Source organism: Perca fluviatilis, chromosome 2 (genome assembly GCF_010015445.1).
Source record: "Perca fluviatilis chromosome 2, GENO_Pfluv_1.0, whole genome shotgun sequence".
In the NCBI taxonomy this organism is placed as follows: Eukaryota; Metazoa; Chordata; class Actinopteri; order Perciformes; family Percidae; genus Perca; species Perca fluviatilis.
Genome location: NC_053113.1, coordinates 24,829,346 through 24,855,794, shown reverse-complemented (window position 1 = coordinate 24,855,794; position 26,449 = coordinate 24,829,346). Strand labels below are relative to the sequence as shown.

At 39.1% G+C, this 26,449-nt stretch overlaps 1 protein-coding gene across 1 annotated transcript in view; it reads left to right on the top strand.

Annotated features, from left to right (window-relative positions):
* Positions 1-26,449, top strand: part of si (sucrase-isomaltase (alpha-glucosidase)) — a 96,430-nt gene that overhangs the window by 65,658 nt on the left and 4,323 nt on the right. Inside the window, exons 31-48 of the mRNA XM_039822684.1 lie at positions 499-611; positions 934-1,059; positions 2,318-2,446; positions 3,029-3,142; positions 3,266-3,328; positions 3,488-3,601; positions 3,704-3,794; positions 3,919-4,057; positions 5,253-5,386; positions 5,478-5,512; positions 6,126-6,242; positions 12,575-12,723; positions 13,450-13,534; positions 13,724-13,780; positions 14,619-14,743; positions 15,069-15,157; positions 18,855-18,904; positions 26,067-26,237. Coding sequence (XP_039678618.1) covers positions 499-611; positions 934-1,059; positions 2,318-2,446; positions 3,029-3,142; positions 3,266-3,328; positions 3,488-3,601; positions 3,704-3,794; positions 3,919-4,057; positions 5,253-5,386; positions 5,478-5,512; positions 6,126-6,242; positions 12,575-12,723; positions 13,450-13,534; positions 13,724-13,780; positions 14,619-14,743; positions 15,069-15,157; positions 18,855-18,904; positions 26,067-26,237 — 1,901 coding nt within the window. The remainder of the gene's footprint in view (positions 1-498; positions 612-933; positions 1,060-2,317; positions 2,447-3,028; positions 3,143-3,265; positions 3,329-3,487; positions 3,602-3,703; positions 3,795-3,918; positions 4,058-5,252; positions 5,387-5,477; positions 5,513-6,125; positions 6,243-12,574; positions 12,724-13,449; positions 13,535-13,723; positions 13,781-14,618; positions 14,744-15,068; positions 15,158-18,854; positions 18,905-26,066; positions 26,238-26,449) is intronic.

Below are 26,449 nucleotides of genomic sequence, written 5' to 3'. Positions count from 1 at the left end.
GTGAGAATGTATTAATGAATGAGGCTGTTTCCCATGCTTTAAGCAAATGTCCTTTGCCAGGGAATCTTATATAAGGCCAACACAGCAGAATAAGCACTTTCTACTCCACCTTTGTGTATTTGCATACTGAACAGTAATACACACTTTAACACAGGCAAATGAACATGCATCACACATACACACATGTGCTGTTATATCAATTTCTCAATTTGCAAGAGCTCAGGTACTCATCATGTGCCAATGAAATGAAAGTGAAAAGAAATACCTAATTTTGAATGTATTACAACCATTTTTCATAAATGGGCTTATACTTCTGTAGAACAAAATGTCTTGTTGTTCTCCCGTCTTGTTCTTCCTGTTTGTTTAAACTTTAAGTACTAAAATATGCATGCACTACACATAGTATGGACACAACATACACACACATGTACACACACGTACATAACAATTCATTTACATTTCTAAGAGACATTCATTTCTTATTTGCTTTATGTCCAGATGTGACTTTCCAGCCTACTCCAGCTTTAACCTACCGAACTGTGGGAGGCATCCTTGATTTCTACATGGTCCTGGGACCTACACCTGAAATGGTGGTGCAGGAGTACACTGCAGTAAGTCTTCTTGGACTTCTGGTCTGCTTGTGTTTTACTGTGTGCGTTTGTGTGTGCTTCTGCGCCTATGTGTGTGTGCTGTGTGTGTTTTGTGTCTGGCCCAGGGCCGCTGTTGATGGACTGCAGCAGCTGGGAGTTCCTCGCTTCAATGCGCTCTCTCATTTAGCCTATTCAAACACACACACACACACACACACGAACAGACGCACGCACAGACAACAAATCAAACAAACACTTTATGGACGCCGTCCCGTTTTCCTGCAAAACAACTTTTTCTGTGCTGAACTGTTTTGACTTCCTTGTTTGTTTTTCTTCTTAACAGCTGATTGGACGACCTGTTCTACCTGCGTATTGGTCCCTTGGGTTCCAGCTCTGTCGCTATGGTTACGCTAATGACACGGAGATAGCAGATCTATACAGAGACATGAAGGCAGCGGGTATACCCTATGTAAGTTCTTGGACATATACTTTTTTAAAGATGTCTGAATTCCAGGTAATTAGCAGAAAAGAATATTGTCATGAATGAAAGAAAACATGAATCCTCATTTCATATGTTCCTATTCCGTTCATATGTGACGATAAAATATCAAACCCTCATGTATCACAACTTCATAAATGTGATTTAAAAACAAAATGTTACAGGACACAATGCTGATGCCGCCCACATACATTGTATCCAATTACATTCCAGTATGTTTGCCTGCTTTTGCCGGAACATTGATATCATTCAACGAGCGTCCCAACACAAGGAGTCATGTAATTGCCCTTATACAAACAAATGCACTCTGAGAGCTTTTTCTTGTCTGCTCTGATGTAGGTTGAACAGCATAGGGACATGCAATCACTGGAATAGACTGAGCTAAATTCACTACAGTATCTACTCATATTTTACAATATGAGTCACTGTATGTGGACAATAAGTATATAAAACTAAATCAGATAAAATAAGTTATTGGGATGAAGCTAAATGGACTTCATGGATTACATTGGGTACATCCAGTTGAACTTAATGAAATGTGACCTCTAATTTCATTTGAAATCCATTCCATTGTAGGTTTCACAGCCTCTAGACATTTCCAGTTTTATACCAGAACCAGTAATTCTCTCTGACAGGCAAATCTGGGGTTCAGATTTAAATAACATAATAAGTAAAATACATCTGTGAGAGCACTGTCTTTGACCATGGCAAGATGTCCCATGTGAAAACAGGACAGAATCCTCTTCATCATGCAGAACAGAACATAAGAATCCCCATCGATAATCAAGTGATCCCATGAATATGCTACCTCTAACCTGCAAGGAGCTGACTCCATCCAAAAATAATCCTGCATCAATAACTGGAATGAAAGAAGCAGAAAATACAGCTACTTACAAAAGCTACTCATCAGCTAACTTTACAGTCGAACCAACTTTAAACTGCCTCCGCACACCAGGCAACCGAAGCAGATGAAAGTGTTGTTCTCCCTAGAAATTGTAAGAAATAAGAGAAAGCTGAATTTAAAAGCAAATTAAACCCATACTTCTACCATATCTCAGGGGTTGCATGCCATATGTGTTGACAGAGTTACATAAGTATTAGTAGGAATCCTAACATTTGACATCACTGTGTCAAAATGTGGTGTGTGCTGTTTTAAGTCCTCGTTCTGATATTTTTTAACAAAACTATTTAATTTAATTATTTGAACTTTAACTGCTGTTTGTTGTAGGATGTGCAGTATGCAGACATTGACTACATGGACCGTCAGCTGGACTTTGTTCTGGACCCAAAGTTTGTTGGACTGCCCGCCCTGGTTGATCACATGAGGGGAGAGAGCATGAAGTTCATCTTCATTCTGGTAATGCCATTATATCATAAAGTACTGATACAGTTACATGAATGGACTGGCTTTGCCAGACCTTACTCCACAGCGCTGCGGAGGAGGGTCTGGCTAGTCCACACAGCATTCCGGGATGGGAGAAAAACATGTTCTGGTTCATCTGCATTTCTTTAAACCAATCACAATCGTCTTGGGCGGTGCTACACATGGCATGCCGCCAGGTTGCCGCTACAAAATAGCTTTGGGAAGGAACTTGTTTTTGTGGAACATGTGTACGTTCAAAGGTTGTTTTAGTTGTGCGAGAGGAAAAATCAGCTTCGACAAATACTCTAGCTAGCTGTCTCGATTTACCCTGCAGAGATCTGAGGAGCAGTTAACCATTACAACACAATAAAAAGAGTAAGGTGAGGGACATGCAGCCGAAAAGAGTGAAATCCGGCAGAATTTCATGCGGAAGTGGAACCTCACGGATATAGACCACATGATCGGGCACTCAAGGATCAGCAGCCCATAGGGCAGGTGTAAATCTTAAATACAGAATGTGAAATTACTGAATCACTAGCCTCTGTAATATGACAAACAGAATGAATTTAATTCCAGGATCCAGCCATCTCAGGCAATGAGAGTCATTATCCTGCCTTTGAGAGAGGTAAAGCAGAGGATGTCTTCATCAAATGGCCCAAAAACATCAGTGATGAAATTGTGTGGGGGAAGGTAAGAGGGAATGGATGGCCAAACAAAATACACACGCATGTATTGATAAAGAGGAGCTGAAACCAACAAAAATCATTTTGCACAGTGTGTGGTGGTATGATTCATAATTTTCTTTATTTGCAGGTCTGGCCAGATTACCCCAATGTCACAGTAAATGAATCTCTGGATTGGGATACCCAAGTAGAGGTACAATATTTTCTGTATTCACTACTCTAACACATTATTTTCCTATCTTCCGATATATTACATATTATATTTGTAAAATGCATGAGATCTTTGAGACTTGGTTAGGTTGTTAAGTTTCCAGCATTTAATTTCCTAATCATTTGACTGTCCCGTTTCCAGTTATACAGGGCATACACTGCATTCCCCGACTTCTTCCGCAATAGAACAGCAGCATGGTGGCATCAGGAAATCCAGGATCTCTATAATAATCTAACATTTGATGGCCTCTGGATTGTGAGTGACCCAGAAGAAGACATTTTAAAAAGTGACCTTATTACCTGATTCTGCCTGACTTTCTTTTGACTTTCATTTCCTGCACTCTGTCTTCATCTGTAGGACATGAATGAGCCTGCCAGTTTTGTCCACGGCACAGTTGGAGGGAAGTGTCATGGTAATCCACTTCTAGAGAACCCTCCATATATGCCACGTAAGACACACACGTTTGTTTTATTCTCCTGTCTCTTGTTGTAATTAGATTATTAAGATGTGATACCAACATTGTGCGGTTGCCTTTTAAAGGATTCTATGTGTTTGTGTTTTGTCTCTAAAAGCCCTGGAGTCTCAACATCTTGGTTTAAATCATAAGACTCTGTGCATGAACAGCGAGCAGATACTCAGTGATGGAAAGACAGTCAGACACTACGATGTCCACAACATCTATGGCTGGTCACACACCAAGCCCACTTATGAGTAAGTGAATATATATTTATATTAGTGTGTTTTGTGCATGCATCCCAGTTTCTATGTTTTTGCAGAGTCTATATAGTAGGTAGGAGTATTTTACACATTACAAGTAAGTATATCACCTGTAAAAGGGCAGATTAAACATATTATTGTGCAAAGGTATCTAATAAAATGCCCATATGAGCCAACACAGATGACAGATGTGCAAGTTTTAATAATAGTTTTGTGATATTTTAATTACAGCAAACAGGGCACATTATCTGGAAAATGTGCATTATCCCAAAGAAATTTGTTTGTATTGCTTACTGAAACAATCTACATTTGGAAGTAGAAAAATTAGCGTAGGGTGCCAATCCTACAAAATCTAAACACAGTCAAATTTGATGTTGGAGAAGAAAGAAGAGAAAAGGAAGAGCAGAAACTATCACTGCAAACACATTTAGGAAGACACTGCAGCCACAGGAGAGGTATAACTAATACTGTATATTCTAACTCTCCACATAAAATACAGTTCAAATCTTTATGAAAATAATCACCATTGTGAAACTACATTGGTCCTTGTGGTGGAATTTTCCTCTCACCACAGGGAGGCCAGATTGCCGAGTTAGCTGCAGAATAGCCTGGGGAGGCTCGGCACCACTGGGCCCTGAGCCCAGGTGCTTTAGCTTAGGAATTGTTTCATGTTTAGCCGTGCTAAATTTAACAATCCCAATTAATTGGCTAATTCGGTTTCAAAATGAATGTCCCTTATTTAAGGAGGAGAAGACACTTTTACATTCTATTTGTTGCTAGTTTGAATGTATACTTTATTAATCCCACAAGGGGACATTATAATGTTTTCACTCTGTTGTTATTACACACATTACACTGAATTACACACACATGCTCAGTACCTATACATGCACTAATGGAGAGATGTCCGAGTGAGGGAGCTGCCCATGGAAAGGCGCCCCGAGCATTTTGGGGTTTTGGTGCCTTGCTCAGTGCCCAGGAGGTGAACTGGCACCTCTTCAAGCTACCAGTCCACCACCATACTTTGGTCCGTATGGGGACTTAAACCAACGACCCTCCGGTTCCCAGCCCAACTCCCTACTGACTGAGCTACTGCCACCCCACAGACGGGGTTGTTGTGTAGTAATTTGTGTGTCTGTGTGTTATTTCTATGTGTAAAACAAATCACTGAGTCTCTTTCTCTGTGCAGCGCCCTGCTGAAAGTGACAGGTAAAAGAGGCATAGTGGTGACCAGGTCCACTTACCCCTCCAGTGGAAAATGGGCTGGACATTGGCTGGGAGACAACAATGCCAGTTGGGACCAGCTATACAAATCCATTATAGGTACATATGGAAACTATGCAAACCTTGAAACATACTGTAGAAAAATAAATCTTTAATTTGACATAACTCCCAATTTTCCTTTGCTCTACAGGCATGATGGAGTTCAGTCTGTTTGGCATCTCTTACGTAAGTATCATCATCTGATCCTGGTTTTGACAAGACATAATCTTATTGATGTGACCTTGTCCTCTCTAAGTAGATTAGAGCGACCTGAGTGATGTTATTTTGTTTGATCAAAGGACATCTTGAGACGCAATGTGAAGCATGTCATTACAAGCCCCACCCCAACCAAGAGGCCTAGCACTAATTCATCAGGACCTATATAAACTTAATAAAAACATTTTTACATTGTTGTCCTGGCTTGCTGTGACTTTGCATGTTTGGCCCGCTGTCTCTTTGTGTTTATTTCTGTCTCTCTCTCTCTCTTACATACTGTTCTTCTGTTGTCTCTCGTCTCCTCAGTGCGTCTAATAATAATTATAATCTGACACCTCATCGATCCCTATATGGTAAATTTTTAGCTTGCCCCCAGCCCAGCAACAAAATCGCTCACTCTTGCGGTGTCTTGCTCAAGGACACATTTGGAACATGATGCTTGGAACAAAAGTAGTGTGACCCCAGTTACTGTGGTTGGAGGGCACTCTTTACAGTCAGACCTGCACCCTGGTGACCATCTTTCTGTCCATCTCTGTCCCCTAACACACACACTGACACGTTTTTGTCTGTCCCTCTTTTTCAGACTGGGGCAGACATATGTGGGTTCTTTAATGCAGCTGAGTATGAGATGTGTCTGCGCTGGATGCAGCTGGGTGCCTTCTATCCATACTCACGCAACCACAACGGCAAGGGTAACATGGTGAGCAAATTCAAAAAGTAGAAGAAAACATAGAGATGATCTGGGCTATAAACCCTTTAAACACTTTAATTCAGTTTCCTAAATACAAACTTTTAAAATGTTTCCTCTTATTTTTGTTTGTTTGTTTTATTGTTGTTTATGGCTTGTGCATTCAAGCTAAAACAACAAATGTGTGTAAGGGTTTACTATATTGCTGGTAATTAGCATCCTGTTATTGCCAGGGAATTCTCACCATATTTTACTCCTATTTCCTGGAAGAAAACCTGCAGGTACACCTACATGTTGAAAGCAATTATCCATCTGTAATTCTTCAAACTACAGAAACAACATACCAAAATGGCAGTTTGCTTCACATTTGTTCTGCCACTTCACACATTATAATGGTAAAGGTCAAATTTACTGAAAAACTGAGGATGAGATGATTTGACTGTAAATGATTGCCATTGTGTTTTCAAGATTCAAGATTCCTTTATTTGTCATTTGTATGCTTTACATAAAAAAATAAATTGTGTTTCACACATCCACCAGTCAGTAAATAAATCAGTGCAAGACAGAATACTAATAGATAAATAGACAGGCCTCCTCCTCAGAGCTTACCCGATATTGACATCACTCTTTCTGCTCTGTGGAGTGTAAGCTGCGCTAGCTCAATTCCAGAGTCCAGTTTTATTTCCATTAACCACGTCTCCATAAAAACAAAGACGCAACAAGTCTGTTACTCCACACTCTAGCGATCTCCATGGGCTGATGGATTTTTTCTACTTCAAAGACAGTGCACTTTTCAGTGGAATCATTCAACTGTCAATAACCTAATGAGTATGAAAGAATAACACCAGAGAATTGAAACTATATATAATTGAATGTATAAATTAATTTATGGGGAGAAATCCTGTTCCATGAAAAGGTTAACGTTAGCTTACCAGTAGCCTGTAGCTTGACTATTCCAGACACCATGGCCCCTGCCGGAGACGGAGATGAGGGAGAAACAGAAAATTCTCCTGCAGTGGCAACATTTTGCCTTTCCCATGAGTTATGTAAAGAAACAACAAACATAAAGCATGTAGGCTCCGACAGGACTTCATGGTGCCTTGAGGTACACCCATTAAACGGTGCATTTAATTGTGCCACGAAAAGCACTCTGAGAAACTCAAACTGTTGTTCCCTTCTGCTATATAGTGGCTCTTATTGTGGCATCGTCATCCCTGTTGAAAAAAAATATTTACATCGAAAATTTAATTGAATCTTGACACCCTTTGAAAAGAGTGATACAGTATATTCCCAGGAAGTAATAATTTCAGAAGCGCGGGAAGGCCTTCAACCCAACAGTGTTATATGTATATTATACAAAACAGGCAACACAGCACAACTGTTGCATTCCAAATGTGCATGCTATGCTTTACAACTCTGTAAAAGGAGCCACATGATTTCAAAAGGTAAGTTGTCAAATGTTACCAAACTGGTGCTTACTGTAGCTCAAGAGAAGACAGCTAGCATGTTCTTGTACTCTGAAAATAGGGGCTCAAGTTATACGGTATATAGTTGGAAAAAAGCATTTACCAACACTTGGCAAACTGTTGTTTGCAAAAAAATACAAACCAAGCTGCTTTCTCTACCCGTCTCTCTCTTAATCTGCGTCTGACATACACAAACACACAAAAAGATAGACCTGCTTGGTGGTGTAGTGTTGGTGGCATTCATTCTAGCGGTGACCTTTAAGAGCGTTGGAACACATCTGAGAAATCCAATAACGCCTGTCCGGAGATCGATCCCACCAGGCAAACTTTCTCTGCACTGGAGTCTGCAATACTAGACTGGACACATACGTGTGTGTGTGTGTGTGTGTGTGTGTGTGTGTGTGTGTGTGTGTGTGTGTGTGTGTGTGTGTGTGTGTGTGTGTGTGTGTGTGTGTGTGTGTGTGTGTGTGTGTGTGTGTGTGTGTGTGTGTGTGTGTGTGTGTGTGTGTGTGTGTGTGTGTGTGTGTGTGTCAGTGCCTGTGCTTTTTAACAGCATGGAGTGGGGATATAATTGAATTCTCAAGGTGATCTGGGCACCACTGCACACCACCTAACCTCCACTCCACACACACACACACCCCATGATTCCAATCATTTAATAATGGCTTGCAAATGGGTGTTTTAACATGGAGAAAATTGTCAGAAAACACACACACACACACACACACACACACAGGGCAGCAGAGGGCAGTGCAAAATGACAGTTTGAGAGTCAGGAAGACAAAAGTAAGAGGGATGGAGAGAGAATTGGTGGAAAAAAATATACAGGTATTCATGTCAAATAGAAGAAAAATAACAAAGGGATCAAGTGGTGAAATACTGACATGCAAATACAGAAGAAAGGAATAGAGAGTGGAAGAGAAAAGAAGTTCAGAGGTTATGAAACAGAAAGAGAAAATATGATGAGGGATAAAATTGGCAGAGAATAAAACAAGATAGCAATTTAGCAAGTTAAATGGTGGTGACAGAGTAGGAATGAGGACATGAGAGCTGGAACTAGGCTGAATAAACAATTTGGCGATTTTTAAACACCTGGGATAAAGTGAGGGGGGGGAGAAGGGAGAAATGGGAATTAAGGTCAGCTATTTATGTACTCTACTGTAAAAACTGTATTATTTCTTTCAGTCAGCCATATAAATCAATCATCAGACAGTTAGTGACTGTAACATCAGGTCTGCTTAACAAGGCATTTGACAACAAAGTATTAACACCACACACCAGACCAGAGGGTACACACGGTCAGAGACAGTGGAGAGAGAAAGAGAGAGGAGAGTTTTTGCAGAGTCATTCCCAGAGCTTCGTCACGCCTCGTGTCTCTTTGCCCTCAGACAACTTTCAATGTTAACCTTCAGATAATTTCACTGTACCAGCAATACGCTGCAGTGTCCACAGTCATATCAGAACAATGCAAAATTAATTAAACAAGATATACATTCTCCAACAATAGTTTAAGCAGCGTAGGGATATTCACGTCATGCATTTTGCTCTTCAACCAAAGGGAAATATTATTGTTCGTCAAAATATATTTTTCTTTTTATGATGTGTGCTCTGCAATGCAAAACAGAAACTCAAAAGGTTTATGAGATGGGGCGAGGGAGTAGATTCCAGACAGATAAATGAAGAGAAAGACCAAGCAGAGGAGAGAAAAGATGAGAGGGGCTGACACAGCCAGATAACTTATTTTTTTCTTGAAGCCATACGTGCGCACACACATGCGTATCTGTCTACTATCAGTATGTGTCACAATGTCTTTCACCACTTTCAATGTGGCCATAAATTAGGTGAACTCATAAGATGGATTCTCTGTCTGCTTCTCACTCTTCAGCACTCCCCTACTTCCATCTCTTCATCAATCCCTCTTCTGGTTTTCCATAGATGAAAATTCTACCTTGAGGGCTCGACAGAGTGGTATAGCTGTCAAGATTTGTGCGACTGAATGTTAAAAAGTATAAACCAAGCTTTTGGGAGATTATGCTTTTTGTGACCTAACTTATTACATAATAACAGCAACAACAACCAAATCACTTAAGTAAGAACGCCGAACTAGCATTAATAAACATTATTTCTAAGTAAGAAAACTATACGTCTACATCTGTACACATTAAAATATCGTCAATATTGCTATTATTGGCCATTTTAGTAACTAACTAAAAAGGCCAATAATAAAAATATGTATGTCCTTACTTATTGGACATGAGTATGCCCTTATTCATCCATGTTCACATCCCATGGCAGAATGAGAGTACAGGGCACAAACTAAACATAATGGTAACTTAGGTTATGTCTGTGGAAAATGGAAAACAGGAAACCTAAACATGAGGCAACACATCATCAAATTCTGAAACTCATCCTATGACTATCCAGCTTTTCACGAAACTGGTTAGACTTCCATGATTGAATGCTACAGTGGCTTGAAAAAGTATTCATATGCCTTGAACTTTTCCACATTTGTCACGTTACAACCACAAATGTAAACATATTTCATTGAGATTTTATGTGATAGACCAACACAAAATAGCGCATAATTGTGAAGTGGAAGGAAAATGATACATGGTTTGCAAAGTTTTTATACAAATAAAAACTGAAAAGTGTGGAGTGCAAAAGTGAAAATACATTTACATTTGTGGTTGTAACGTGACAAAATGTGGAAAAGTTCAAGGGGTATGAATACTTTTTCAAGCCACTATAGGTGAGGAATACAGTGCTAAACTTAATGTCAGCTGTCTATCCCCACATGTTTACTTCACATATTTCACTAGTGGGGACAGTCTTTTTGAGTTCAGCTGTATTAAAGGCAATTCTGAGCACTGATATGGTCCTTGCAATCCAGGTGCCAGTAGGGTGAAAGAGAAGCAATCATGTGATGAATGTGATTCTTGACCATGTCTATTCAAACCGTTTATTTAATATTTCATGAGTTTGATGTGACATAATGGGAAGGAATAGCTAAAGAACTAACCTTACAATGATCCCAAATTTATGTAGGATTTAATGTCTAAAGTTTCTAAATCATGCCTCTTTGTGGCTGTGATATTCTTTTTTTATATTTCTGGCACATGACCAGAGCCAGCTCCCACAGCTCGAGGTCCTATGCTAGATATACAACACATGTTAATCCTGACAACAAAAATCCACACATTCATTTGATTGTTTTTTCATTTGAATTTCACCGTGGCCAGTGGCTGTCAGAAATCTGTAGCCTGTAGTTGTACCGCACAAAACTGCCCGAAGCCACTTCCGATATTTTGTTTTTATGGACTCATCTGGTTCAGGTTGGGTGGTATAACTGTATATGCATTGCATCAACTGTAGCTGTCCTCTCTCTAATTGTGAAAGCAAAGCAAGGTCATACTCACTAATTCAGATTCATTTGATCAGTCTCACAATTTTCTCTTTTACACACAACTTACCATGCTAATTACTTCCCAGTAAACACATCTGATTGTTAGGAATGAGGGAGCAAAAGAAGGGTTACTGAAAAGGGTGGCAGGTAGAAGAACTCCTGGGTTTCCAGATGATTGCAATGTTGTAAATTTCCTCAGAAAATTAAATGATAATCTGGTCAACTCCTTAGGTCATAAGATAATAGAAATGTTCAGTATTCAGCTGTGTGCTGTTAGGCCTGTACTTAGTAACTGGGCTACGGTTAATAACTATTATCAAATCTGACCCAGCTAAATTGCAGCTGGGAAGAAAATGTCTGTCATTTGTATTGCTCTCTGTGATGATTTTTATGATAATATCTAATGATTTTATTTCTTAAATTGAAAGACAGGAGACACACATATTCACACTTAACTGCATAACAAACTGAGAAAAGCCCTGCAAACACATGCAAACAAAGTATACACTACACACACAGTATCATAGGGAGGAGCATACGGTGATGACACGCTTCAGCTGAAAATGTTCATGATCCTGTGTGTGTGTGTGTGTGTGTGTGTTTTTGTTTGTGTGTGTGTGTGTGTGTGTGTGTGTGTGTGTGTGTGTGTGTGTGTGTGTGTGTGTGTGTGTGTGTGTGTGTGTGTGTGTGTGTGTGTTTGCCCAGACTGATAATACATTTGGATTGGCCCATATCTACAAAATGACAGTACACCCGTGTCCTCTTTTTCTGTCCTTGTTTTTTAAAAGGACGTTACACTTGTTGCCAATTAAAAATGAGGTAAATGTCAGCACAGTGTGGGGCAGAATAGTTTGTGCATCATTTATCTGTATAAATGCACACAGGCCATTTGAGTATTTCTGGCATGCTACAAGCTAGCTTGTTTCTCTCTTCATGCCTGGTAACATTAAAGTAATTCAATTACATCATGTTGTGAAATCCATATAGGAAAGAGTCAAGTCTTGATACACAGTGACAAGAAAAGAAAAACACAGCTGTGTGTAAATGTACATTTATTTCACGGACAATGTAAAAGTAATACATTCATACTGTGCTGGCTTTTTCCTGCAGAGCCCTGCATGTCCGTGTGTATCTGTGCTTGTAAATTAGAGAAATGAACCGTAGACAGAGCTTTTGAAATGTACATCTATTGAAACAGTAAATCTGTTTACTCAAACACTGAGCACTTGTTTCTAGCTACAAGTAAACAATCTTAGTCAGTGGATGCTGTACAGGTATTTGGACATTTTGCATATCCTAAGACAGGTTGTCATCTTATAATTTGTCAACTAGGGGATCACCTGATATATTGCTTTATTGGATTTGGGGTTTACACTCTAGGAACCCCAGCTCTTGTTACCCGAGATAGTGTTTTTATTACTATTCATTTTGGTTAACCTGTCTTTTATGACTGCTTTAATACTTTTTTCTCACAGAGACAAGATCCTGTTGCTTGGAATTCAACATTTGCCGAGGCATCCCGGGATGTCCTGAACATCCGTTACACCCTCCTGCCCTACCTGTACACACTGATGTTTGAGGCTCATACCAAAGGAAGCACAGTAGTCAGACCACTCTTGCATGAGTAAGCACAGGCTCACAACACCCACGGGTCTTATCTTTTCTGCTAACATCATGGCTCAAGCATTACATGTAATCACTTAATCAAATGATTTAGTTATTACCAGGATTGATCTTTTCTCCTGATTTTCTGGCAAGATAACGTGATTTTACACTACATGCATACATGTCACTAGTATGAAAAAAAAAAAAAAAATAATAATGAAAAAAAAAAAAAAAAAAAAAAAGGGGGGGTTTCATTTAAGTGCTCTAACGTGTTTTCAGCACCACTGTTGTTGAAATGTTACCATCAAAGCATACCTATTAAGCTACATATGTTGTGTTAAATGGGAGATAAAAAAAACTCCCTTAATTTATATATCCATACTGGTTTGTGACTTTTGCTCGGATTTTAATGTCTTGACAGGGTAAGACAAATTAGAAGTGTCTTCCCTGCCACAGCAGCTGCCTTTAAGAAACCCTTGAGCAAGACACTTTCTGTTTCAATTGAATGGCCAGCTATCAGATGTGAATGTGTGTAACTGTATGAAAAAACATATTTATTCATTTTAAGAGACTCTTATAAAGTCACAGATGGTATTTAAGGAGCTGGCAGGGTGAATCTGGCAGGGATATTTGGCTTGCATCTTCAAACCATTGAATTCTAAATGAGCACTTGAACAGTCGTCTGGTCTAAGGACACAGGAGAGATTCAGTCAGGCTTAATGGCATCTGTGCTGGTGTGTCACAGGTTTGTGGATGATAAAACCACATGGGACATCTACAAGCAATTCCTCTGGGGACCTGCCCTACTTATCACCCCTGCCCTCGACCAGGTAAATGCACACGCTTTAGCTTCTTTCTTTTTTTTTCTTTTACTTATATGACTATGCATTATTAACTATATCACAGATACAACTTTTCAATCATTTCAGAGATAGTTGTCAGTCTATCTACTCTGCCTGTGTCTCTCTACGCTTTGGTTGGAGTTATTACTTTTGATTAACTGACTTTTTGATTGACAGGGAGCCAGGAGTGTGGAAGGCTACGTTCCCAATGCACTCTGGTATGACTTCTACACGGTGAGTCCAAGTCCGTAACAACCAGAAAACAATGAGAAAGAAGAAGATTTCACCGAATCCAAAGTCTAATGCATTTCATAAATACTGCCGATGAAAATGATAATTCAAGCACACCATTGGTGCAACAATACAGTAGATAACACTGAACAATATTAACAGTGTCTATTGTTGAAAGAGATAGAACATTTGACTGGCGAAAGATGTAAAGCACTGCATCTACAAGGTGCATTATGTCTAAAAACTAGTTTTACAAAAACAAATATGTAGCCAGACCAAGACAAAAAAAGAGACAAAGACCACAACTACAACAAAAACCCGAATGACAATATTAACAAGAGACATCTTTGACAACATCATTACAGACTTGCAGCTCAACAACGGCAGAAGGCGGCTTGATGACAAAAACAAACCAATCGCTCTGTCTCTTTATTGCTAGGGGACTCCCCATCTGTTAGACAGCATCATAAAGCCAAACAAAACTCGAGAAACAACCATTTAAATGGGTTCATGAGATGGTGGAGGGGAGTGGTTACCTCCATTAAACTTGTCCATTCAGCACACAAAGAGGAGCAAGCTGTTTGAAAAAGGATCAAGGACAAAGTAGAAAATACTGGAAGAAAGAAGTTTGCAAAGAATTCTTTTGGCCTGTCATAAATTACTGTAATGTTCCAACAGTAGCCTTTAGAGATGTCACATTTTTTACTGCATGCTTTGTGATTTACTGGTGCTCAAATGCCAATTAACCACAAAGGAATTGTTGAATAAAATGAATCAAAGTTGAAGCACTTATAGTATTTAAACTGTTTTAATAGTATTTAATTATTGCTGCTTTCATTAGGCCAAAGATGTTGGAGTGCGTGGCAAAATGTTGAGCATGCCCACACCCTTGGATCATATTAACCTTCATATCAGAGGGGGATATATTTTACCCTGGCAGAAAGCACAGAACACTACATATTACAGGTGAGTGGAACACACATCGTGGCTAATACATCATGACAGCAGTAAGGGGGGGATTCATGTGTATGCACTGCTTTTTTGTTTAAGTTTTTTTTTGTATGACCAACGCTCATAAAAAAGAATGCCAAATATGATTGTTAGTGTGAGTTAAAGAAAGTGATGGGTGAGAATGAGAGAGACGGTGAGAGGGCAATGAATGCTGCAGCAGAGGTGAGATCAGGTGGATCCCCCCAGCAGGAATGTTAATGTATTTGTCCACAGCAGCAGGTATAAATAGATGGTGTCCTTTAACAATCTGCTATAACCCTCTCTACCCATTTTGTTTAAGTCGGAGGAATCCTTTAGGACTGATCGTTGCCCTGAGCGACACCCAAATTGCTCACGGATCATTCTTCTGGGATGACGGAGAAGGAGTAGGTAAGTGAAAGGTCATCCTTGGACACCCCAACACACACACACACACACACACGCGTGCGAACACACAGCTGTGTATGTGTCCAGTATAGTATTGGAATAGCATGTGATTTCATGTTAACTTATTATTCATGATAGCATGATAGTCACTATTCCTTTTAAAGAGTTACGAGTTTCCTTAACTGGTACAGATCCACTCACAATGTTTGTTTACAATAACTTCTGGGTAGAAAATCCCTGTGTTCTCTACATCCAATTTAACGGCGCTGAGCACCAAGCAAACGGGGCGAGCAACAACTTAATATACTCTCATCTCATTCATCTAAATGCCGTCTTTCATGCCGTCATAAGTCAACACTTCATTAACATTAGGTTGGAGACCTATTTTACCTGCCTGGGCCACAGACTAAAGAAAATGAAAGCACCTAAACTAGCAGTCAGTCCGACCAGCGGTGAGATGTTTCTGTTCGTAACGTTAGATCATTATTTATATATATTTAAGCACTACAGTTACAGTTGAAAATGACAACACAAATAAACAAGTTTGTAGATTTCACATACTTCCGCAATTCAAACCAAAGGACAAGTTGTCTACCCAGAAGTGACTGTTGTGTTAGCGCAACATCACAGTGATTCGGTCTATACGCTCATATCTTGATTATAAGAAATTAAAATATCAGGCAGGATATATGGGTACAAATCATAGATGGTAGAAAGATTATCATGCACAAACACCTTGTGCGATGACTTTAATTAATTTTTGGTTTTTAGTAGAGCTGTCAAAATGAACGTGATAATAAAGATTTAACACAAATTCCTTTTAACGCCATTAATCTTTTGGACGGGCGATTAACACATTAGAGTTCGGGCCTCTCCGTAGTTTTGGAAATCAGAAAGTGATGCAGCCGTTACGTGGTGGATGGCTAGCAGAAACAAACCTCCCTGAGCAGAAATGGGTAAAGAAAAGGGCCTTTTGAATGGCAAGTTCAAAGCCCTTCCAGACAGTTCTCTCAACAAGACTAAACTTTCAATTTTAGAAGTATAGCCTGTTTTATCCAAAGAAATTGAAGTATAAGCTATAGTTTCAACTGTGCTATATAGGCTGAACCCTAGTTGTATATTACACTCCCGACTGTTACGTGCACATTATATCTATTTTTTATTTAGTTTTGATCCCACTCAGTAGAAAGGAATGCTTTTGTGAGCCTTTATTTTCCTACATGTGAGGTTAAACATAATTACATTGTTATATTACTTTGTTACATTTAGCTGACCAATGCACGTGTACAATGTGTATGTTGTTGTAATGCACAAGGTGCATTGTTCCGTGTTAAGCTGCTTAAAAAAATGTGGATGTTTAGTTAACCTTTAAAAGTGTAAAATGGGACACTACATTGTGTTAGTATTACCAAGTAATGTTACATTCAGGTAAATATGCCCATCTGTTGTTGCTTGATGGGCTTGAGTTTGCCATATTATGCTTTCAGCATATTTTTTGAGCATACAATACCTTTAAGGTTATTCTGGCAAATATTCTAGACAGTATTTGTCATTGTTTTAGATTGTTGCAATAATAATAATACACATTTGCATAAAGCAAGCATATTTGTCCTCTCAAGAAAACTTGAAAAATATCCCTTTTAAAGTACATTCAGAACTAGTCTTGCTTTGTTTGGTGGTGGCTTGTTTTGGTGGAACATTTACACCCCGCAAAAGAAAACACCAAATACAATATTAAATGAAGTGAACTGTTCACACAACACAGTAATGTGAGCTATTTCAATTAGATGGATACATGGTTAAGCGTAGTGTGCTCTTACCAATTTATCACTATGTGTATTTTGTCTATAACTGTTACGAGAGGCCTTGTAGGAAGTTTGAATGGTTAGTTTTGATACATTTTTAATAAGTTTAATTAAATAGAATTAAATTTTGTACCTTTAAAATAATGTTTTCAAAATCACTTCAGTGATTCGTCAACTCGTAACAGGGTGAACATCACTTCTGCATTCGCTTTGTGGCCCTCTATCGGCTATAACCACACTATGCAAGTTTGCCAGATCGGGTAGCGGATTTGTAGTTCGAATGAGACATAGACATGGACAATTCCGCTTTCAGCCTGTATGGGGACCGAAGAGGAAAAGTGCTTTGGTGTTGCTTTAAACTCATGTACAGTATGAGAAAGCACATGGAGTTCTTTTTTCCTGCATATGAATTTCTTCATAGCTTTTATCAGTTACACACAGACAAGTACAACATAGTCTCCCTACCCTTTCTCCCTCATTCTCACACTCTCTCTCTCACACACACACACACACACACACACACACACACACACACACACACACACACACACACACACACAGATATTGGTAAAGTACAGAATCAGCCTCTGAAGTGTTTCTGTGAGAAGATGTTTTTGTGTTTGTGTAAGGACAAGGAAAAGAGGGAGAGAGAGAACGAGGGATGACAGAGAAGGGGAGTGACAGAAACTATTACAGTAATTCCCTGTTTCGCTGCCTGGAGATATGCTCTCCATCACTCCTCTTTTATCTGCTCCCTTGCTCCTCTCTTCTGTGTCTTTCTGTCTGTCTGCAGCATAGCCTCCATATCTCTTTCTTGTTTAGTCTGCCTCTAGCTATAGTGCTTACTTACCTGTATTATCGGCTTTTCTTGAGTTCTGCATGTTTAAGTTCCACTTTCGAGGGTTAGCTATTCCTCTGCTGTCAGTCAGGCTGACTCATCTGTGGGTTAGTTACTCACTCAGCCTTTCATACAGTTAAGCAGCATAGCTAGTCAATCATTTATTTTACTACCCTAATTCTATTATTCGCTCATTTAATCAACCACTAATAAGTTGAAGTCATGCTGTGCTATGAGTCAATGCATAGATGAGTCTATTAATGAGTCATTATTTTATTTATTAATGCAGCTACTCAGTGTTTCATTTACTTCTTAATACAACCCTTCATTCCATGACTCACTCATTCATGCATGTCATCAGGTGATTATTTAGTTGTCCGTCCAGTCAGTCAAATGAATACAAACTCAGTCCTGTGGTCAATATAAATACACACTTATCCATACAGTCCCTCATTTATTAACTTGCGTGCCATCTCTTTGTCCCTCTGTCGTTCATTGAGGTCTTCACACACCTCTTTTCTCTGTCCCTCCCAGTGGTGGAATGTAACTTACTACATTTACTGAAGTAATGTACTTATGTACAAATTTGAGCTACTTGTACTTTACTTGAGTCTTTTCTTTTCATGCCACTTTCTACTTCTACTCCGCTACATTTCAGAGAGAAATATTCTAGTTTTTACTCCACTACATTAATCTGACAGCTTTAGTTAATACTTACTTTAAAAGTAAACATTGTTATACACAAAACACACACAAAATACAATGTTTTACTATATATTAAACTACCCAACAACATAACGGCCTAGAAGTACAGCTGAAATGATTAGACGATTAAACACAGTACTTTTACTTTTAATACTTTTAAGTACATTTTCCTGATGTTACGTACATACTTTTACTTCCAATGCAGGACTTTTACTTGTAACAGAGTATTTTTAAAGTGTGGTATTAGTACTTTTACTTAAGGTAAGGTTCTGAATACTTCTTCCACTATTGGTCACTCCATTGTCTACATTTCTCGCTCTGTGTGTAATTCACCCTTATTTTCTCTCCTCAGACACAGTTGAACGAAAACAGTATCTTCTGACCTCCTTCACAGCAGAAAAGGTGAGTTCAAGAGCCAACTACATGTCTTGTCTCTTTTTTTATTTATCATCATTATTGCTATTGATGCAGCAAGACTGGAGAATGAGCCCGTGCTTTACCACGCAACAGAGCTGTGGGAGGCGGATGTCAAAGGTTACCCATTGGAAACCATTAGCACAGAATTTATGTTTAACTCTAAGGTGGTGATTTGAATTTAGATTTGACCCCTTTTGGCTGAGACAAAGTTCTCACTGTAGTTTGACATCTGTATCGAAATAATGACACAAATGCTTGAGTTGATGAATCACTTAATAATAGTACTTTTATAACCATCATTAAAGGGGACATATTATGCTTTTCTGTGTTTTCTGTCATATTTTCTGTCATCACAAGAAAGAAAGGTAAATGTATTTTAGGCAAATCCCTGTGTTTTCTACTCTCAACTAAGTCTTATGCAACTCTAAGCCGCCCTTTTATGATTGGTCATCTGTTCCAAGTAGGCAGAACTGGAGTGTTTTTTTTTTTTTAAGCCACTATGGTGTTAACATTGTTGCATGTCCAGTAACTAAATGCTAACGGCATACGGTAAACAATGTCATCTTGGCTGCCAGTTTGGTTGAATTCTGCTATATTCTATTAAGTGTCCACTGCTAACTATAGTAGCTAACGTTACATTACATATTTTACAGTTTTAAGATGGTGGAATAAGAAAGTTGATACAGTACGATGGATGTTGCCAAGGCAATTTGTCTGAATGTAAGAGTAAGAGTCTAATAGCGCATTCCATTTGTACTCTGATTTTCTGAGGTCAGAACTCGGGCAACCACCGAGTACCCCAACCTCAAAATCCAACATGGCTGCTCCGTGCATCAACAGTTGTGAAAGCTGTAGTAACATACAGTTATAAGCACTTCTTTGTTATTTGTGTCTCACTAAATCAGTCATACACACAGTGCTGTCCAATTTCTATCAGTGGACATGTTGCACAAAAAACAGCATAATGCGTTGTTATAACCTGGCTAGAGCTAATGAAAACAATGAAACTCTGACTTCTAAATGGAACGCATTCAACTCAGGTGTGACATCTTTCCCAGCTTCGGCTTCCGAGTTCCGAGGTAAATGGAACGCACTATAAAGCCTTTAGCTCGGCGACATCACAAAGCTGACAGCCCTACTGAAGTGACAATGGCATCTTCATCAGGTGCAAGGCTTTTGTTGTGCACACACCTGTGTAGTATTTTCATGGCTTCAACCGAACATGCTCACGCAGAGGTGGTTGAAGTGGAACAGCTGTGGTCATGATTATGCAGATTACAGTGCGTTCCTGGTACTTGTTTTGGCACCAAATTGCACTTACATACTGTCCACTCAGACGACCTCTTATCACAAACATAAGCACAAAGAGCAATATTGTGGATTTGGTTGGCAAAAGCACAAACACTGATTCCAAAATGACACCAAACAACCTTTCTTGTGTGTTGCACTTGCCTTTTTCTCACCTAGTACAGATTTAAAGATGTATCAAAGTACAACTTTTTTTTGTAATGAGTGATTCTTATCCACAGATGCTTCCATTAGCAGGTTGAATATATGTAGATTTCATCCAGAATTAACAATGATATGTGCTCCATCTACAACCTGTACTTTAATTAATGCAATATGTCTAATAGGTCAAATGCTTTACCATTATCAATAAATGCTATTACATTAATTATATTAGGACATGACAAGGGGTTCAACAAAACAGATACACTAAGGTGCATACAAAACAACAAACAAAGAGTACAACGAGAGTGGTCTGAGCTACAGAGAATTAGGGTGCAATTTGATGCCAAAATGGGTACCAATACTGCACCGTGCAACTCGATCAAAACAACTTTAGCTGCATCACCCCACCAACCTTGTACATGCACTTTTATGTGGAGCCATGGCATTATCAGTCAGGCAAAAATAGATTTATAAAGACGGACAACACATATGAAATTGTGCCTATGTTTGCACCTGTGCTGCACAAAAGAAGAGTTTGTGTAGTATGTGCACGAGTCTTATGGCTAATTTCAGTGAGAACGGAGTGTTTACCAGGCCACAGTTTGATCACATATTGAGTCAGACATGACAAAAAGCCCCTAATCACTGGGACTAATGGGACTAACCCAGCCCTCTTTGCTTCTCAGCCAGGCAAAGGCACACAATCCCACACAGACACACACACAGTAATGAGCACACGCTTAATAATAAACACACACACATACATACTGTATATGCACACATCTACAGTATACACATAGCCACATAAAGCTACCATGGGCAAACATCTGTGGCTGTCCTCTGCCTACCATCAGGCTCATTCCAAAGCAATTTCACACAGTGATAAAACAGGCACACAGTCTGACAGCCAAAGGGAGAAAAAAGGGTGTATGTGTGTGTACAGGCAGATGTGAGAAGATGAGGATAAGTTCGGCAATGTGGCCATTGCTGCCTGGCAGATTAGCAGATTGTATGCCATTTTGGATGGATCTCTGAATGATTTGTGTGTGTGTGTGTGTGTGTGTGTGTGTGTGTGTGTGTGTGTGTGTGTGTGTGTGTGTGTGTGTGTGTGTGTCTGTCTGTGAACATTTCAGTAGGGGCTGTCAGTACTGTGGTTCATTGATAATCAGGAACCATAAACATCTGTTTGTGTGTGCCCAAGCATGTGTGTCTCTCACAGCGTGAGCACAGTAAAAGCACAGCTGTTAAACTATTCAGACATTCAAACTCTCCCTACAAAAGATTATCTACTCAAACCAAAGCATAGAGTAAACATTATAATGCTGTATAAAACCAATGACATGGATAAGCATGCACCTGTAAAGAGGCTGACTGTTAGAACTGCTGGGGCTCCTTGGGTTGATGAGGAATTAAAAGGATATATGGGTCAAATGGAAAATGCTAAACAAGTGGCAAGGAAGTCTGGATCCTTATATGATTGGCAAATATATTGTAAATTGAGGAATTATGTTACCAACTCTAATAGAAAGAAGAAGAAACTGTATTATGAATCTAGGATTGATTGTATAAAACGTGATGGAAAAAAGCTTTGGAGTACCTTAAATAATATCATGGGTAGAAAAAGTAATTTGACTCCATCATGGATTGAAGTGGATGGATCGTTTATAACTAAACCTGTAGACATTGCAAATTATTTTAATGATTATTTCATTGATAAAGTTTGTAAATTAAGGCAGAAAATGCCAACATCATACTGTAAGTCAAATTATTCATGTATATCAGAAGAAATAATGAATGATATGAATGATTTAAATTTCAAGAAGTGTCAAGAGAAGAAGTAAAACAACAATTATTGTCTATTAATAATGACAAGCCATCTGGTACGGACAACCTTGATGGAAAGCTATTAAGGATGGTAGCAGACCACATTGCCACTTCCATATGTCATATTTTTAATCTGAGTCTTGAGAATAGAGTGTGTCCACAAGTGTGGAAAGAAGCAAAGGTAATCCCCTTAGCGAAAAATGTTCGTGCTGTTTTTTCTGGCTCTAATAGTCGACCAATTAGTTTGTTACCTTCTATAAGTAAACTTTTAGAAAAAATTGTATTTAACCAGATACAAGGTTATTTCACCAAGATTGAATTGTTAAGTAAATACCAGCATGCTTATAGAGAAGGACATTCAACTTGTACAGCTCTGGTACAAATGACAGATGATTGGTTAAAGGATATTGATCACCAAAATATTGTCCGAGCAGTACTATTAGATTTTATTGCTGCCTTTGACATAATTGACCATAGTTTGTTATTGGGGAAGCTCAAATGTTATGGTTTTGCACCATCCGCATTAGCATGGGTAGAGAGCTACTTGACAGATAGAACACAGAAGGTGTATTTTAATGGAAGCTTCTCTGAGGTGAGGTCTGTAGCATGTGGGATTCCACAAGGGTCTTCATTAGGACCATTGCTTTTTTCTATCTTCACGAATGATCTCCCACTGGTCTGTAGAGGAGCTTCTGTGTCTATGTATGCGGATGATGTAACACTTTATATGCCGGCATCAGCTTTAGAAAACATTTCTGCAGCTCTCAACAATGAGTTGCAGATGGTATCTAATTGGGTAATTGATAATAAACTTTTCCTAAATTTTATTTGGAACTAAATCTTCACTAAAAACAAGGCCCAGGTTGGATTTAGTACTAAATAATGTTGCTGTTGAGCAGGTACATGAAATAAAACTTCTTGGGGTAACATTAGACTGTACTTTGTCGTGGTCAAGACATATAGATGAAGTGGTGAAAAAAATGGGGAGAAATATATCTGTAGTTAAAAGGTGTTATTCGTTTTTAAATTCATATTTAATTACCGTATATACCCGAATATAAGACGATCCTGAATATAAGACGACCCCCCCATTTTCCAGACTTATTTTTGGGAAAAAAAGAGATTTTTGTGGAAAAAAATCTGGTTTTCAACAGAAAATAATTTTATTGGAAAATTCTGGTGATAATTAATTGGAAAAAACATTTTAACACCATTCATTAAATATTTGGATTCATTTGTCACAAAATAAAGTGCACTCATGTCAATGAGTTCAGAAATGAATGAATGAGTGACAAAAATGAATAACTTTTTTCACAAAAATGCAATAATTATAAAGGCCTATGTATGTATGTAATTGTGGTACTGTGAAGATAGAAAATAACTATCTGCTTTTAATCAAACACATCTGACATTAATGTCTTGAAACAAACCAAACTGTGGGGTTGCAATAAGAACAGCAGTGCAAATGGGCCTTTATGCTGCACATTAAACTAGGCCTATGCCTCACAGAGATCCCCTGCCTCGCTATGCTCACTCTCACTGTCATCACTATCATGATGCTCCACGAGCCCCTCCCACAGAATGTCATCCTCGCTCCCATCAAGGGCATTTGATATGCAGCATTTCTTAAATCCATGAATGATGCTCTCCTGGCTTATGGCATCCCATGCTTGGAGGATCCAAGTACAGAGCAGATGCACTGCTGGCTTCTGAAGTTTTCCAGTAGGCGTCAGTGAGTGATCGCCTGACAGGAGCCACTCAGTGTACCTCTTGCGCAGATTATCCTTGAATGGCTTGTTGACGACTAGATCCAATACCTGTAGCTGGCTTGTCATCCCCCCCGGTATGATCACTAGATCGCCGTTCATTTTCCGCAACTGAGTTTTGACGGGCTCCGTCAAGTGTCTGCGGAATGCATCCAAAACGAGCATATTTCTCTTCTTATGAAGCACACCGCGGCGCCTGCCCTACACTACCTTGAGCCAGTCCACTACCAGGTCAGTGTCCATCCAGCCCTTTTCCTGGGCACGTACGATAATGCCAGCTGGCATTGTCTCCTTCGGCATAGTCTTGCGTTTCAAAATCACATACGGGGGAAGTTTGGTCCCATCAGCGAGACACGCCAACATTACAGTGATTCGTTTTTTTTCGTTTCCAGTAGATCGCACAATAACTGATTTGTCCCCTTTCTTGGCAACAGTGACAGATGTTGGCATGTCAAAAAACACTGGTGTTTGGTCAGCATTCCCTATCTGATCCAGGGGGTATGAGTGAGTTTTCCTCAGTTTAAGCACATATCACTGAAAAGACAGCAACTTCTCCTCGAAGTCTGAGGGCAGGCGCTGGGCCAGACTTGTTCTACGACGCAGTGGCGGCCCTTTGCGCCACATCATTCGTGTACACCACCCAGTGCTAGCTTTGAATTCATTTGTCGGTATGTTCAGCTCCTTGGCTAACTCCAGAGCCCTCAGCCGAATGATTTCTCTTGTGATTGGCATCGCATCCCGACGTTTTTCTATCACATATTCATAGATTCTATCATCAAGTTCTGCAAACTTGCCACTTTGAGGTCCACGGAAAGCTTTCCTTTGGCTGTTGGTATTTTTTAGTCGTTCTTTTTGTGCTCGCCACCTCCGAACGTTGCATTCTGTGACTCCAAATTCTTTGGCAGCTTTGCAATTATTAGATGATTCCGCCTCATTCACGACCATAAGTTTAAAGTTGGCGTCATAACTGTTTCGAACGTGTTGGTTTATTTGACCAACTTTTGAAGCACTTTTCTCAAGATAATCTCTTGACCTCTCCATGGCGGCACTTTATTGTTTATTTAATTCATAACACTGTCACTACCGGTAATTACATAGCCTATCGTGTTGGCGCCCTCTACTGTTTCCCCCTGCTTTCTACCTTTCCCCCCGTGATTTTGTCTATATCGCGAATATAAGACTACCCCCCCATTTTTCTGCCTATTTTTAGGACAAAAACCTCGTCTTATATTCGGGTATATACGGTAAACCTGTTTTGCAGACACTAGTGTTATCACACTTAGATTACTGCTCTGTGGTTTGGTCAGGAACTACAAAGAAGAATTTAGGGAAACTACAGAGGGTTCAGAATAGAGCTGCACGTTTAGCCCTTTGTTGTACGACGAGGGCTAATGTTAACAAAATGCACAGCAAACTATACTGGTTACTGGTTGATGAGAGGTTAAAAACATCACTCATTGGTTTTATAAATAAAATTAATTTATGGAAAACTCCAGATTGTCTGTATAGGCAACTTACTCTGAGCTCTAATGTACATACATATCTCACGAGGCATGCCGTAATTGGTAAATATATTATTCCAAAATCTAGAACAAATTCAAAACAACGTACAGTGTTGTATAGAGCTATGGTTGAATGGAACTCTCTTCCATTGCTAAAATTCAAAATATTATGAGTTTTAAAAAACAAATAAAAGGATTTTTTATGTTAACTTATATTGGTAGATAGAGTATATTGTATGTGTATGTAGAGGTATATGTGCGTGTGCATGTATATGTCCATATGTGAGTGTGTATATATGTATATTTGTATTTTATGAGAATTTGCTGTTTCGTTGTAGGATTGTTTGTTTATTCATGTTATGTGTTATGTGTGGACCCCAGGAAGAGTAGCGGATGCATTTGTTGCATCAGCTAATGGGGATCCTAATAAAATAAATAAAACATGGAGAAAGATACTCAAATGTTGAATCTCACTCAATAAAGAGATGAAGCATAGAGTAGAATATGTATTATTTAATATGAATCAAGTGATTTTTTTGCACCTATTTTCAATAACCCTGTCTCTTTGTTTCATCCTCTCGTCTCTAACACTTTCACTACCAGAACAAGTTGTCCAGTAAGGTCATCCACAATGAGTTGAAACCTGCTGACCGGTTGACCCTGGGTGTGGTGAAGGTTTGGGGAGCAGGCGTTGTTAAGATCACACAGGTGACCCTAACACAAGGGAATGGAACAGAGCATTCACTGACCCCACAGCACAACCTCAACAATCAGGTCAGTCAATGTAGTCATAACTAATGTAAAAAATAAATATGTATCTGTATTAATACAAGTTAGCATAGTGCATGTTGGATCAATTAAAACAAATAGTGCCATCCTCCGCCTAAGTTTTTAAATAGGCCTAGAATGATGTGCTCGTAATGCTTTCTGCCATTGTGCATTAGCTATATTCTGATAAACATAACTCAGCAAGCTGCTGGCCAACG